At 41.0% G+C, this 15,448-nt stretch overlaps 2 protein-coding genes across 5 annotated transcripts in view; one reads left to right on the forward strand and one right to left on the reverse strand.

Moving 5' to 3' along the window:
• Adam21 (ADAM metallopeptidase domain 21) overlaps positions 1–14,993 on the reverse strand; it is a 25,523-nt gene extending 10,530 nt beyond the window's left edge. The window contains exons 1-3 of one of the 4 annotated variants that reach the window (XM_033766691.1): positions 13,896–14,993; positions 12,541–12,679; positions 8,860–9,114 (exon numbers count right to left, since the gene is read on the reverse strand). The gene's annotated coding sequence lies outside the window, so the exon portion shown is untranslated. Of the gene's footprint in view, positions 1–2,224; positions 2,309–8,859; positions 9,115–12,523; positions 13,003–13,895 lie in introns of those variants that run through there. The other 3 variants (XM_033766689.1, XM_033766690.1, XM_033766692.1) reach the window with 3 other exon arrangements.
• On the forward strand, positions 8,518–10,755 carry LOC104877081 (disintegrin and metalloproteinase domain-containing protein 20). The gene has a single exon (XM_010645379.2). The coding sequence runs from the start codon at positions 8,518–8,520 to the stop codon at positions 10,753–10,755; it is 2,238 nt and encodes a 745-aa protein (XP_010643681.1).
• Positions 14,994–15,448: the final 455 nt, after the last annotated feature.

Consider the following 15,448-nt stretch of genomic DNA (forward strand, 5'->3'; position numbering starts at 1 on the left):
TTTTGGATTTTTTTTTTGTTTTTTTTTTTTTTTTTTTTTGACTATGGGCTTCATTGTCTTATTGTAGACTATCCTTGAGAATTTTTTGAGTATTGGTTAGGTGGTCATAAATTTTTTCAGGTGCTTTTTTTCACGGAACTATCGCTTTTCCCATCAAGTTTGAAAGGAAGATTTTTCAGTATATATAAATCTTGGGTTCGAAGTTGCTGTCTTTTAGGGCTTCACACACTTCCTCCATGCTCTCCGACCTTTAAAGTTTGTGTTGAGATTTTAAATGATTTACTGCTTTTCTCTAACAGCTTTTAAGATTCTATTCCTGTGTTAAACTTTTATTGATTTGACTATGATGTGGCATGGAGAGGTTGTCTTCTGTCATGACTACGGGGGGTTTTATATGCATCACTTCTCTGTATGTTTCTTTCCCTATATGTGGATTTTTTTCTGTTATTATTTCTCTAAATGGGATTTTTACGCCCTGTGTGCTGCCTTCCAGTTTACCTTACATCAGTCTCCTTTGCACAATCTAGTGGCTCTTGAATGTGTTTTTTTCATGTTCTCTTGTTCTTTTGAAGGTATCTCTGAGTAAATTGGTCTTTGAAGGAAAGCCTATAATTTTGATGGTCTGTCCCTCACATTGATTGCATCTGCTGCCCATCCTTTCTTGATATATATTTCGGTTGTTGTTGTTGTTATTTCTCATGGGTTTCTTTGGTACCGGGGATCGAACTCAGGACCTTGTGCTTGCGAGGCACGTGGCAGAACCACTGAGCTAAATCTCTGGCCCCCTATCAATATAATTTTTAATCTCTTGGATGTCTGTTTGGAACCTTCTCATGGACACAAATTTTGGCTAAACTGGTCCCTCATGTTTTCTATCATTTTGTTTAGCTCAAGTAGTTTCCTATTAATTTGTGTGGTAAAACCCGATCATCTTGCTTATTACCTCTATCATCTCTTTCATTATATCTTCTATAAGCCTGCTGAGCACTTTTTGATCTGTTCTGTCATCTTCTCCATTATCCTTTCAAATAATTTGGCCATGTGGCTTTCACTTTTATCCTCTCGATACACCATGAAGTGGTTTTGTGGCAGTTGGGAGTACTGGGATGCATTTTATTGCCCTGTTTTCTCATGTTCCTATTATGGTTTCTTTCCTTGTTTTGTTTTGTGCTTAGATGTGTGGTTGCTTATAGCAGAAAGACTTTGTGACTAGTATGGAGATATCTGTAGTTAGCCTGCTTTTCAGTGATACAGAACAGGCATGGTGAACTATAGTCCTTTTCTTATGTCCCCAGATCTGACTACGTCTGTCAGTTTGGGAGGGGGTATGCAGTTTAATTGGCCAGCACTCCAAGAATGGACCACAGTATTGTTAATGCCACCCCGTTAATCTGGGTATTGGCATACAGAGAAAACCTACTAGTAGCATCAATTATTCAACCCCGGAAATACGATGTGCCATAAGAGCCAGTTCTGTATCACCCTAATCCTTCGGGGTAAAACTATAGAGGAGAAACAATGTGAAAAACCAAATATTGACATACACCCATTTAGATATCTACTAAATGTGACAACTATACCCCTATAATGACAGAAAAAGAATTCAATAGTACTTACACGAATCAATTATCTATAGATTAGACAGTGTCATGTTTGTATTGGTAAAGACGTGAGCAGCTGGGAATGAGCAAATTCAAGAAGACAAATTTGAAAAATTAAAGAACGGGAGACAAAAAGGAAGAAAGAAAGTTGAGAGAAAGCATCCTATAAGAAGTAGAAGGAGGGCTGAGGATTTAGCTCAGTGGTTCTGCTGCCTGCCTTACAAGCACAATGTCCAAGGTTTGATCCATGGTACCAAAAAGAAAAGAAAAGGAAAGAAAAAAACAGTAGAAGGCTATTCATAGAACTTGATAGAGGTAGCTGAAAGAGAAAACAAGCACTAGAAGACAAAAGAAACTTCTGCTAAAAAATAATCTGGAGAAGAAAAAGATAGATGAAAAACAATGAAAAAGAAGGAAAAAGAGAAAGGAATATGAAAAAAAAAAAAGAAAGAAAAGGAGCTGCAACAAGGAGCTAGGCTGCTACCCCATCCCCCGTACACCAGACCTCCAAGCCGAGAAGACTACTGAGGACTGCCACTGAGGACTGCCCAGCTGTGCAGGTGAATCCACAGCATCAACCCATCCCCACTCACTGCGCACATAGGCCTTGGCTATGCCGGTACCTGGAGACACATAACAGAGGCACAGGAGGTCATAAAAGCCATTGCACTGAGTTCCAGGAGACAGAGTAGAAGTGAACAACAGAAAGAGGGCCTCTCTGACTCCTTGATGAAAATTGAAGCCCACTGGAAAAGTGAAGACAATCTCTGTAATAAAGACACACCAGACCACCGTGGTTGGTTAAGTTGAATGGATCACCACCTCCCACCAGAACCTGGACTATCTTCAGGGGAAGGGCAGCTGGACTGTGCAGTAGAACTTTGCAATTTAACGTTTTAGGAGGTCCGGGAGCTCAACTTGGGCCTTGCAGCCAGAAATCAGCCTGAATTTCAGGTGTCTGCTGCTGGCTTGCTGAGACCAACTCACTTAGATCTGCACCTTGCTGCCCACATTGTCTATTCTGACAGCAGAGACATACACTGAGCAGAGGCCCTTTATGTTATTTATTTATTTTAATTGGTTTTTTTTCTTTTTTCTTACTTTTAATTTTCTTTTTTCCATTCTTCAAATTGTTCCTTCTCTCTTGCTTCTTCTATTTCTGTCTCTCCCACTCAATTTCTCACTCTCCCACAGTGTTCACCTCCCTTTTTGTTCCTCTTCCTGCCCTAATTTGGATTTCTTCTTTCTTTTTCTTTTCTTCCCCTTTTCCTTCTGGATGCAAGGTCAACCCTCAAAAATCAATAGCCTTCTCAGTGAGGAGGCTCACTGAGAGAAAAATTAGGGAATCAGTTCCTTTCACAATAGCATCCATAAAACATGAAGTATCTAGGAATCAATCTAATCGAGGAAGCAAAAGACCCCTACATTGAAAACTACACCATTCTGAAAAAAAGAGATTGAAGAGGATACGAGAAAATGGAAAGACATCCCTGGCTCCTGAGTAGGAAGAATCAACATAGTGAAAATGGCCATACTACCAAAACTGCTATACAGATACAATGCCAATGCCCATTGAAATTCCAACAGTATGTTTCACAGAACTAGAGAAAACAATCCAAAACTTCATTTGGATCCCAAAGAGATCTAGAATAGCAAATGCAATTCTATGCAATAAAGACAAGGTACGGTGCATCACAATTCCCAACTTGGAATCTATGCTACAAAAAGCCACTGTGATGAAAACAGCATGGTACTGGCTAAGAAACAGACCAATGATCCATGGAATAGATTGCAAGATACAGAAACAACTCCAGATGTATTCAGCCACCTCATTTTGACAAAGAAGCCAACCATCCTCAGTGGAGGAAAGACAGCCTCTTCAACAAATTGTGTTGGAAAAACTGCAGTTCAACCTGCCAAAGATTAAAACTAGACCCTTATCTTTCACCATGCAATAAACTAAAATCCAAAACACAAGAGGATATTTTCACACTACTGGAGGGAAAAATGCCAACCAAATATATCGCATACCTGCAAAAGGTGTCTCTCAGAAATTAAGCATACAAAAAGCTTTGCCCGGATACAAAATGATGAGGGAGTCCATCTCCACTAGGACTTACAGAGATGCTAAATCAAACTAAAGGAAAAGGGTCCTAAATAGTATCATAAGTACATATGAAATAACGAGATAACTGGTGAAATTAACCCTATGGCCAAATTCAGAACTCTCAAATATTGTTCTAGTCATGTATAAGTAATTTCTATGTTCAGTATGTAGAAGCAAGCAAAAATCTTACTTTTTTTCCTGCTACTGGGGATCAAACTCAGTACCTTGTGCATGTGAGGCAGGCACAGAAGCAAAAATGTTAATGCAGCTACAACAATTTGTTCAAGGGTAAACTCTATTACATATCATAAATTTGGACATCAGCAACAGAAAGTGTTATCAGTTTAAAATAACCTGTTATACAATTAAGATAGTTCATGTAAGCTTCATGGTAGCTATAAATCGAAATCCTATAGTACATGAACAAAAGATAAAAAAATTTAAATCTCAGAGAATCATATTCTCAAAATGGTAGCAAACATGATGGGCTCCATTCTTCCCTAGAGACAACCAAGTATAATTGCTTAGCATTAAAATTACCACCAGGAAAATCCTAGAAGTCAAAATGGAGACAACGATGATTTCCAGAGCTTCAAGGCAGGAAAGTCCTGTGAGGCGCAGGTTCAAAAAATTAATCTGTCCACTCACACTCTACCTCCCCCAAGTCCCAAGCTTCCATGTAGGAACACCCCTCGCAATTAATAGTTCCTAAATGCGAAATGGTGAAATCAAGGTACATGGCAGCATTCCCCACCATCCTGAGTCCCTAAAAATATTTCGGCCTCTGCCAACAGAAGCATAACCAGTGTCTCTAGGTCTCGAACTGCTCAGGTCAGCTAGAGACAAAGAGTGATGGTGATGCTAACAACAGCAGGTATACACAACTCTGCTACAAAAGCTACACAGCAGCGACATGCCACAGGAGGCACACTCTACAGGGTGTGGGCATATGTACTGAACTGGCCTTCCCAAGCAGTCTACGTACTCCTTTTTCACTCCCTGCCTAGACACATCAAGCTTGTACTGAAGGCCAAACTTAGAAGTATTAAAAGACCTATGCCAAACCTGGCCTTAGGGCACTTTCTCCTGTTGCAAAGGAAGCAAATGAACTCAAACTAAGAGAACTGAACTGTTAAACTACACAGGACCTTTAGACATACCACAGAAAAACCAGCATAGACTAAGCTTCACAACACAGACTGGAATAAATACCTACTCTTCAATGTAAATGATTGATGTGCATTCATAAAAATCAAGGCGAAACAGGGAACCACAACATCAACAAATGGACAAAACAAATGATCATATGGGCACTCTCATACCAGGTATTGAAAGTGGCAGTGGCAGTTTGAGGAAGACTATAGGTAATTCAGCTGTACTGTGTATGGCATCTGTGATAAATGAGATTTTAGCTACTCTTGACACAGAAGGAAAAGAATTATCTAACTATGTGAGATGGTGAATATGTAAATTTCTTCCTTATAGTAGCACTTTATAGCCTATGGATATGTCATCCTATCATATGGTATAAGTTAAATATACACAATAAAGTTAGCCCTATTGATTATGACAACATTGATGAAACTAAATTTCATTGGAAAAACACCAGGCATAACAAGATATGCAGTGCATGATCTCACTTCCATGTGGAATCTATAGAAGACAAGGAGTAGAGTGGTGGCTGCTGAAGAAGGTGAAATGGCAAGATTTTGGTCCAGTGGAATATATCTGACTTAAAAGGGAAGAACATATTCAAGAAATCTATCATTCATCATGGTGACATAGTTAATGACAATGTATTTCATACCTGAAAATCACCAGCTGAATGGATTTTAAGCAAGCAAAGGGATGTTAAGTGCACAAAAAATGATATATGAGATAATGCATATATTACTTAGCTCAATTTAGCCAATACACAATATCCATACATTTGAAAACAACCATATTCTGTGCTATGAAAACAATTTCAATCACCCAATTGAGAGGCAAAAAAAAAAAAAAAAAAAAAAAAAAAGCTTTAATTATCTTTTTTTTTTTTTTTTTAATTGAGTTTATTGGTACATTTAGGGATACAGTACAGTTACATTCACTGTTGGGATCATGTACCTTTACATGGCAAGTCTTGATTCTCATTTTTTCCCCTTACCTCTGCCCTCCCTTCACCCCCTCCTCCCCTCCCCATCTACAAACAGCTTTAATTATCTTAAGTGAGCTGGGCATGGTGGCGCATGTCTGTAATCCCAGCACTTGGAAGCCTGAGGCAAGAGAATCTGTGTGAGTTTGAGACCAGCCTGGGCTACATACTGAGTTCCAGGTCAGTCTCAACTACATAATAAGACACTGTCTCAAAAAGCAAAAAAAAAAAAAAAAAAAAAAAAAAAAAAAAAAAAAAAAAAAAAAAAAAAATACAAAGCAAAACAAAAAACACCACAATAAATGATCACAAATGAAGATTATATTAAAAGAAGCACTAAGGCAAATAATGATAACAATAATGTGTTGATAGGAAAGAGAACGTGTAAAAGAGTTAAATGTTTACAACACCAAGGAAATGGTCTGGCTTCTCATCATATGGAGTAAGAGCAAGCTAACTCGAGCTGATGCGTTAAATAACAATTTCAGAGCTCTGAAAAATAAAGTATGAGAGGAACATTAAAGAAAAAGACCAGCATTTAAAGTATTCCAGAACCATTGGAATACACTTATTTTCTGCCAGACTTCCTGCCTTTTGGCCCTGGACACTGCGGCAGTTTGGGAAAAATAACAGAATGGATAAAGCACATGACCTTGAATCAAAAGAAAGCTGGAGAGGCTATGTGAATATCAGACAAAAGGGATTTCAGAACAGTGAATATTACTAAGGATATTCAAGTACATATCAAAATGGTGAAGGGGTAAATTGTTCAGGAGATATCAAAGGCCTAAGCTGTTACAACCCTAACAACAGTGATTGAAAGGGACAAAGTGGAAACAAGAGACAAAATCTGATAGCACTGTATATTTGTTAGCTAAGACTACCATAACAAATTAATGCAGGCCGAAGGGCTTAAACAACACATACATAGTTTTGCACATTTATGGAATGGAACAGTTTCAGATCAAGGTGTCAGCAGGGTTGGTGTCTTCTCAGGGTCACGAGGAGAAGGTATGTTCCAGGACTCTGTGCTTGGCTTTCAGACAGCCATCTTCTTTCAGTGTCTGTTTGCATGTTTCTGCCTGTAATGATTCCTTTAGAATCCTCCAGAATTCAATACAACATGTTTAAACACAAGTATGTCCATACTTCTCTGAGTAATACTGTTCATGTTCCCAGGTAGAAGATGTGATTCAAAAAAGAAAGCGTGAGAGATTGGTGGAACAGTGATGTTCTTATAGCAGTGGAGTGCATTTTCATGCAGATTTTGGTTGAAATGATTTTTGAAAAGTTAAGGAGATGGCTTCAGAGGTATGTTAGTGATGGGCCTTGCTTCTTGACAGGGTCACACAGAATCTAAAATCAGATGCTTTGCTTCAAAGTGAACTACTTTCAGGTATAATTAGGATGCCACATACAGTAATTTTGTTGGTTTGGCTTTTTTGAGACAGGGTCTCACTATGTAGGTCAGGCAGGCTGGCCTCAAACGCACAGTGATCCTCCTGCTTCAGCTTCCCAGGCGCTAGAATTGCAGATGTGTGGCAACACATTTTCAGTGTTTGCTTTATGGGTGTTTATTTGCAAACACCATCTCACTTGGAACATTTGAGTCTACTCTCCATCTCTCCAGAAAGGTCCCTCAGGCCCCATTTCATTACAACCTCATCAAGAACACACTGATTACATCAACTGTAACAGACGAGTTTGGTATGTTCTAGGACTCTACCCGATTTAAATTGTGTATTCAGTGCTCCATTGGCTCTGGTTTCTTTCTCTCATCATATCATATGTGAGATTAAGCCATGCTCTGGCACCTATCAGAAGTATGTCACATTATTACTGAAGATCATCTCAACGAATCAATGCATCATTTTTTTGGGTAACCGTTCACTTGCTTTGTTTCCAGTTTGTGGAATAAATTTAAGAATAGTGCCCTTATGAGCACAGACAAGACAAGACATTTAACCCCGATGACTGAAATCACTGAATCACAGCATTGACAAGGTTGAACTTGATGTTGAACTTTGTTTCATGTTCTAATTTTTCTTTTTCATGACAACTGCTTCCTCTCACATTCTCTCAGCGACCACCCAAACTCCATTCGAATATTGTAAACTTCAAAAATTCCTGGAAAAATGAACATCTTCTTACTCTAATTTTGAGATTCCACCTTTATTACATGTTAAATCTTTATTTCATGAGTTTGTGAAAAATTGTATCGGTCATAAAATTGTGTAAAACCAACTTATTCTTCCCCTACTACGCTTCTCTGTTGTTTACAAGTCCATTTTTAATTACATGGTAATCACCTGCCTCACCCTAGGTTTGAGGGAAAAGTCATAACTTTCCCCAGACTGCATCAATTCGACTTATTCTTCCCCGTGTAGAACTTCTATTTAGGTATGGAGACATTGCAGCCCAGGTACACACTACTTTTCCAAGGAGCTCCCTTCTTCTCCTTTGCCCAGGGGCCCCACCTTATGGTCTCCAGCGCACTGACACACAGAAGCCCTTGAGGAGCACACCATTGTTATGTAATAGACTACCCTGCCCCTGGCTTAGCCACGCCTAAGGCCTCACTCTGCTCTCCCCAAAACAGCAAGTAGGCATCTGAGGAACAGTCTTGCCTGCCTCCCGCTTGACTGCGCTGGCTTAGGTCCAAGGCTCCCTTACTCATGGGACCTTCCTGGACCCAGAATTCCCTCACAGGTGCTCTCTGCCTGCCTGTGTTCTGGGCAGTCCTGTCACCTGCCTGTTGCTCCCATGACCCACCGGTATGGCGCTTCGCTTCCTCAGAAGTTGTGATCCCCAGGAAGGTGCCCCACAGAATGGACGGAAGCCAGACGCCAGACCAGCTCTCCTACAGCATGCGCTTCCGCGGCCAAAGACACGTGATCCACATGAAGCTCAAGAGGAACTTTCTGCCCAGACACTTTCCTGTGATTACCAACAATGACCAGGGTGCCATGCAGGACGACTACCCGTTTGTCCCTCGAGACTGTTACTATTACAGTTACCTGGAGGGGGTTCCTGGTTCCACAGCCACGCTGGACACCTGCTCTGGAGGTCTGAGGGGCATGCTGAAGGTGGATGACTTTACTTATGAAATCAAACCACTGGAGGCTTCTTCCAAATTTGAGCATGTGGTTTCGCAGCTTGTGTCGCAATACGTATCAGAGGAAAAAGAAAAGTGTAACATTGCAGAGGAAGATGCAGATCAAGTGCGCGAAGAGGTACAACTTGATGAAAGTCCCAGAGCAATCGCTGCCTATCTGTGGCGGGTACATATGAAACAGGCAAATATTCACTACACAGTAAGTAACTCACTCTGGATGCAGGAGAGAAATCACAGTCGTATTGTAGAGAATATAGTGATTATAAACAGCATAATACATAGCATTTACAGGCCAATGGGATTAAATATCTATATACGAGTTTTGTGCATATGGCAAGGGATGGATCATGTGAACCTAGACAGCGAGGGAGCTTCCCACGTGATATCATACTTTGGTTTATGGAAACTATATGGATGGTATGAGCATATTCCTCATTCGACTTCTATGCTTCTTACCGGACATCGATTACAAAATTCAAATTATTATTCTAATCATAATGGCATATGCAACCCCAATTGGGGAGCAATGTATGCATATATAGCGAGGTATCACCGATTTCTAGGTGCCGTACTTTTGGCACATGCACTAGGTCATAACATTGGAATGCCACATGACTATGAAGGTTGTGTCTGTTTTCGAAGAACCAGTTGTCTTATGGCTCCTGTGCCTGCTCTTTTCGATACAGCAAGTAATTGTTCTTTTGAAGCGGTACACAAAAGGATTCATGGCTGGGATGCTTGCTTGAGTTTGAGACTAAAGCCATACCATAATTTTCCTTATGTAGCTCCTCGTTGTGGAGACAAGATAGTAAATAACAAAGAGGAATGTGACTGTGGCTCCCTTAAAGAATGCACCACAACTAGGTGTTGTGCAACCAACTGTGTCTTGACTGTGGGCAGTGTGTGTGACGTGGGGGGATGCTGTGCTCACTGTAAATATGCTCCTCCTGGAACTATCTGCAGAGACATGCTTGGTATTTGTGATCTGCCAGAATACTGTAGTGGGACAGGGGAGAAATGTCCCGACAACTTTTACATCCAAGATGGAACCCCATGTTCACCAGTAGCTGTTTGTGTGAGAGGAAACTGCAGTGACCGAGATTTGCAATGTCAAGCTCTGTTTGGATACAAAGTAAAAGATGCTTCATCACTATGCTATGAGAAATTGAACGTCAAAGGTGACCGATTTGGAAACTGTGGACTTAAGTTACAGAGACAGGGAAGTATACCTGTACAATGTGAAGCTGATGATGTTCTCTGTGGAATACTGCACTGTAGTAGCCCTGAAAAAGTTCCAGGGGGAGGTGAGCACACATCATTTCATGACATAATAGTAAAAGAAGCTAAAGAGGAGCATTGCTTTGGTTATGATGTACACCACGGGACAGAGGTACCACAAATGGCGCTTGTAGTAGATGGTGCAACCTGCGGCCCAGGAAGATACTGTCTTCGTCAGAATTGTACTTTTCATCAAGACATGCATTTTGACTGTGATGTGAAGACATGCAACTACAGAGGGGTGTGTAATAATGCAAAGCATTGCCACTGTCTGCGTGGCTTTAAACCACCAACCTGTACAGATAGAGGAATAGGGGGCAGCGAGGATAGTGGGCCTCCACCTGACAGAGAAGAAGGTATTCGAGCCCATATACTTCTCAATATGAACATGCAATTACTTCTAATTCTAATTCGACTTGGTCTGCTGCTGGCTGCAATTCTTGCTGGAGGGTTTACAAAAGCCAAAAGAGCTATAGAAAAGAAAGTGTATCAAGATGAATTTGAAAGTAACACTGAGTAATATAACCCGGCATTTACTGGACAAAAAAAATCAATGACCCCTCTGCGAATTATGTAAGCTTTTAGTGATTCTGCTGTCATCTTGAAATAAAATTGCAAGGGAATGAAAATGTGTCTGTGATTAAAATTATTTTTTTATACTGAAGCTCAGGATCATACATGGTTGCTTATATAGGCCAAGCAGGTATTCTGCCAAGTTATCTTCAAAACAGTGAAATGACTGTTGTAATTTGAGGCAGAAAATGATCTGCTTGTTTGGTATTTATGAATAAAATGTAATAGGTCAGGTCATGGGCAACAAAGCAAAACTGGCAGCAGTGTCAGCATTAAGTCAGTACAGGAGTTCCCTCAAAAGTGTCATTCAATTGTTGCCAGGGGATTGAGACAGACTCAGCACACACTCTACACGATTGCATTTCATCAATCATCAGTGACGCAGGAACCTTCCAAGTGAGGCTTTACAGATGTTGGAGGTAAAATGTTTAGGAGTCAGTGGAAGTGCAGGGGAGGAGGAGTAGGAATTCAAAAGAGAAGGTAGAGATGAAGATAGGAGGGAGACGGAAAAGAAGTAGGAGTGCAAGAAAAAGAATCAGAAATAGACAGAAATGAGCAGTTCCTACAGGAGGACAGGAATATCACATTGTTGAAAAGAGGTCTCAAAAGACGACAGGCTATAAAGATGATTCCTTTCTTGACATCCTGAGTCAACTGAAATATGGTATCCACGGTGTGTCACCTTGCTTTTTGCCCTTGAAAGAAGTCACAAAAATGCACAGCTCTGACATGTTCCAAGCAACCAAAGGGCCACTGCACATCTAGACTGCACATTGTGAGCTCCTACTATGTCGAGAGTAAGCAAAACTACAAATTTGGGCCCCACGGTATGTCTGATACAGACCTAGCTAGGTGACTATGTTGATTAGGTATTTCTATAGTAAGACAAATAGCTTATATAACAGCCTCACCTACATTCTGGGCTCATAAAAAAAAAAATCACAAGGAAAATATTGACTTAGGTCTGAAAAACAGATGGTCTGAAAAAGCCTGCAACCTCCATGCTAGGAAGAAAATTAGGAAACAGCAGAACAAGCCTCTCCACTCAAGTAATTTACGGTTCTTTGATGTATAAGATTCATATATACATATATACACACACACACACATATATTTTATATGTAAGAATACATAACTCTAAATATCAATATTATGTATAAAAACCTAGAGAGATATAACCTATATATACTTATGTATACAATATATATCTATAAATTTTTCCACACAAAAATTAAAGGCTTTATTTACTTGAGAGGATATCACAAATGAGCAGTCACTGGGAATTGTACAGGATAGAAAGGGTGAGGAATGTGAGTAAGTCTGGTTCTCATCTTAACCCAATCTTGTGGGTGGGATTTATTTCAGTTTACCTGCGCCTGACTGGAGGCGCCAAACCCAACATAATGGTATTCTGGTAAGAAAGGCTCACACTTTGGGGGTTTTTGCCTAGTCAAGGGATGTGGGTGGCAAAGGCAAAAAAGAAACAAGGGAACAAAGGCGAAGGAGAGAGGGAACCAGAGCACTTGCTGTAATGGGCATTTGAAATCTTTTTGCACCTTCATCACGGACGGGCCTGAGATATTCTCAGGTCTCCGTTGCTATTGGCAACCACTCACATTACTGTTCCCCAATGGTTATTCCAACGGTCTCCTAAATGAATCCACTAGGTTCCACGTATAATCTGTCCTTCCTCTGCTGAGGATCACCAGCCTCACCTCAGCATGCTACTCACTCAAGGTCAGTTCCCCTACACAGAATGATGACTTGTCTTTCCATCTCCTGGGGCATTGGCATGAGTTGTTTGAAATGTAATAATGTCGGCTGTAATTGCACTGTCATAGTGGTCATGCTGCGCTCTTGTGGGCGGAGACCTACAAACACACAGAACACACAGTTGCAGGGAAAGGAAACAGAAAAACCTCCAGAGGATCATGAAGAGTGCAAGTGTGCAGAGCCACCCAGTTGTCGCTCTTGTATGTTCTTCCTGTTGGAAGACGCCAAGTAGAGACTGCAAATAGGAGACTTGGATTTCACATACATACGCATCCTGCAGGATGACACTTAATTTGTTAGAGTATTATCCTGAGCATGCACTCTGGCTGTGCCTTCAGCGGGCCATTCCTACCAGTCACTGAGAATTGCTATTCGATAAGTGATACAAACAACACACCCTACTGCTATGGATCCATTCCCATATTTCAGTCACCAGAGAGTTTGTCTTTTGTCCCCATGCTTAGTGGTGTGTGGTTCCATGGCCCTTGCAGAAGGCCTATGGGCAAGACAGGTTACCATTAGGTAAACATCCTTCTCTGCCATATGTTCCCCTGTTGTGATATTCCACCTCGGCACAGGGCCCATAGCAATGAAGCCAGTCCACCATGGACTGAAACCATGAACAAAAGTCTTTCCAAGTGGGATGGCGATTTAGCTCAGTGGTGCCACACCTGCTTCTCAGGCACAAGGTCCTGATTTCAACCCCAGTACCAAAAAGATAACAACAACAACAACAACAAACCAAAAATCTTTCCAAGAGTGCCATTATGGCAACTTAGCAGCCAGAGGACACACAGGGGATTTCTGGGGACACTTACTATGGCCAACAGGTGCACAGCTGCAGCAGGTGAATGACAGCCTCCCAATGGGAAGGCAACTTGAAAGGAGACACAAAGATTACATCCAGACAGGCATGTAAATATAAAGGACAGGGCCATCACTAGATTCTGGCAGTGCCTACAGACCAGGTTAGAGAACATGGTATGCTGGGCAATGTACAAATCCCTCTAAGGAAGAAAGCTAACAGCTGCCAATCAACATCCAGCCTTCCTGCCACCACCCAGTGTCCACTGGGCCTACTTATCCCATTGAGACATATGATCAATGACTGATGGATCTGCTAAGTAGCCCTCCATGGACCAGGCAGCCAAGGAAAGTGCAACTAGGGAGTCACTAGAGGCAGTGGCAGAGATGGGATCAGTGGGGCTCAGTACAGACAGAGGAGGTAAGCATGGTCCTGGCTAGAGACATGGAACCAGCTCCTGTGGGATCTGTGAGACAGTGATAAATACAAGCGTTGGAAGCAACTCTGACCTGTGAGAAGCACGGGTGGAGAAAAAATTCCAGAGTGATGCCGGTGGGGATTTTCTTCTGCTGATTCACAATACCACAGAAGTCACAGAACAGAGAAAGTCATCAAGAAGCTGAACAGCTAGAAAGCCTGTGTGTGAAAGATGGTGGAACAAACATTCTGGATCAGTCCCTACAGAAGCTCTTTTCTGATGGTCCAAAGAAGCCTCTGAAACCATGGAGCAGATAGACACTCACAAAATAGGAATATCGGAGTTACCTGTATATGTGTGGGGAGGGGGGCATCGAATTGATGCATGGGACATGGAGGTACTGCCTCCTGCCTGGCCCTTTGATACCGCTGATATTGTGGACCAGAGAGAGAGGTTTGGCAGAACATAAGCATATCTATACACTGAAGTTTCCAGGTTACTACAGATGTAAACATGGGGAAACAAACAGCTGAGCCCACATTAGGGGTGTGATCAGGAACCGGAGGCTGAAATATGGAAGGAGAGGCATGAGTACCCTGCCAGCACCCTGAGAATACCAGAGGCTCCAAAGCATGTCTGCCTAAAGATAAGGGCACAGAGAAGACCATTTAAAATATTCACCCTAATCAAAGAACAAGGAGAATTGTCCTCAAGCTATTTTGGGGGGGGTAGTTTGGTTTTGTTAATGTATGTGTGTATGAACATAGCCACATGTATACATTCCCTGCTGTTGATTTTATAATGTCCCACGGGTTTAATTATATATGTCTTCTTCTGTAATGGTTTCCTCATGATATCTAATGTTGCTTGGCTACCAATTCAACAAATGGATACAATATATGTATCTGACCTCTCCCTTCCATTTCTAATCTCTTCCTTTTTCTCTTTTTATTTTTCCCACATAATTTTGCCGCTTCTCAACTCTTACCCCCAAAACATTTTCTTTCTCCTTTTTACCTTTTCCTTTGATCGTCTCCTCACTTTGATACATAAATATTCCAATCAACCTACATTTCCAGGTATGATTTTTTTCCACCCACCATATTTGGCTTGATTACTCTCCTTTTCTTTTCCCCAGATAACAGAAGAGTATTAGCCTCTCAAAGAAGTTCCTAGTAAGCTGATAACATAGAGGATTGGCTTCTCAAGAGTCACTTTAGTGGCAGTTATTATCTCCTCTCCAAACCTGGTTAGGGGTTTAAACCTAGCACTTAGAGCGACTAAGGGAAAACTCTCAGACAGTCACAAACCCACAAACACAAGCACATCCCACTTAAAACATCCCCATGAGACTGTGGAAAATACAATGTATACATAGAAACACAATTATAATGAAAAAACACAGAAGTGCATTCCTAGAAAAACTGTTCACCTGCAAAAACTAATCCTGCAGACAGTGAAGGGAATGAAATTTCAAAGAATTCAAGAAGTTAAAATGTAAAATGATACGAGATTAAAAAAACACACACAAGGAAGTGGGTGAAGAATTTAATTACTAAAATGACCAACATACTTAAAAGAAGGTAAATAAATGAAGGAAAATAAGGATCCAAATGTATCATAGATACTGTGCAATAGGGAGGA

The sequence above is a fragment of the Fukomys damarensis genome, unplaced genomic scaffold, assembly GCF_012274545.1.
Source record: "Fukomys damarensis isolate Sample0158 unplaced genomic scaffold, DMR_v1.0_HiC HiC_scaffold_21, whole genome shotgun sequence".
NCBI lineage: Eukaryota > Metazoa > Chordata > Mammalia > Rodentia > Bathyergidae > Fukomys > Fukomys damarensis.

Coding starts and splice junctions, on each gene's coding strand:
- LOC104877081 (XM_010645379.2), top strand. CDS start 8,518: ATGGGACCTTCCTGGACCCAGAATTCCCTCACAGGTGCTCTCTGCCTG.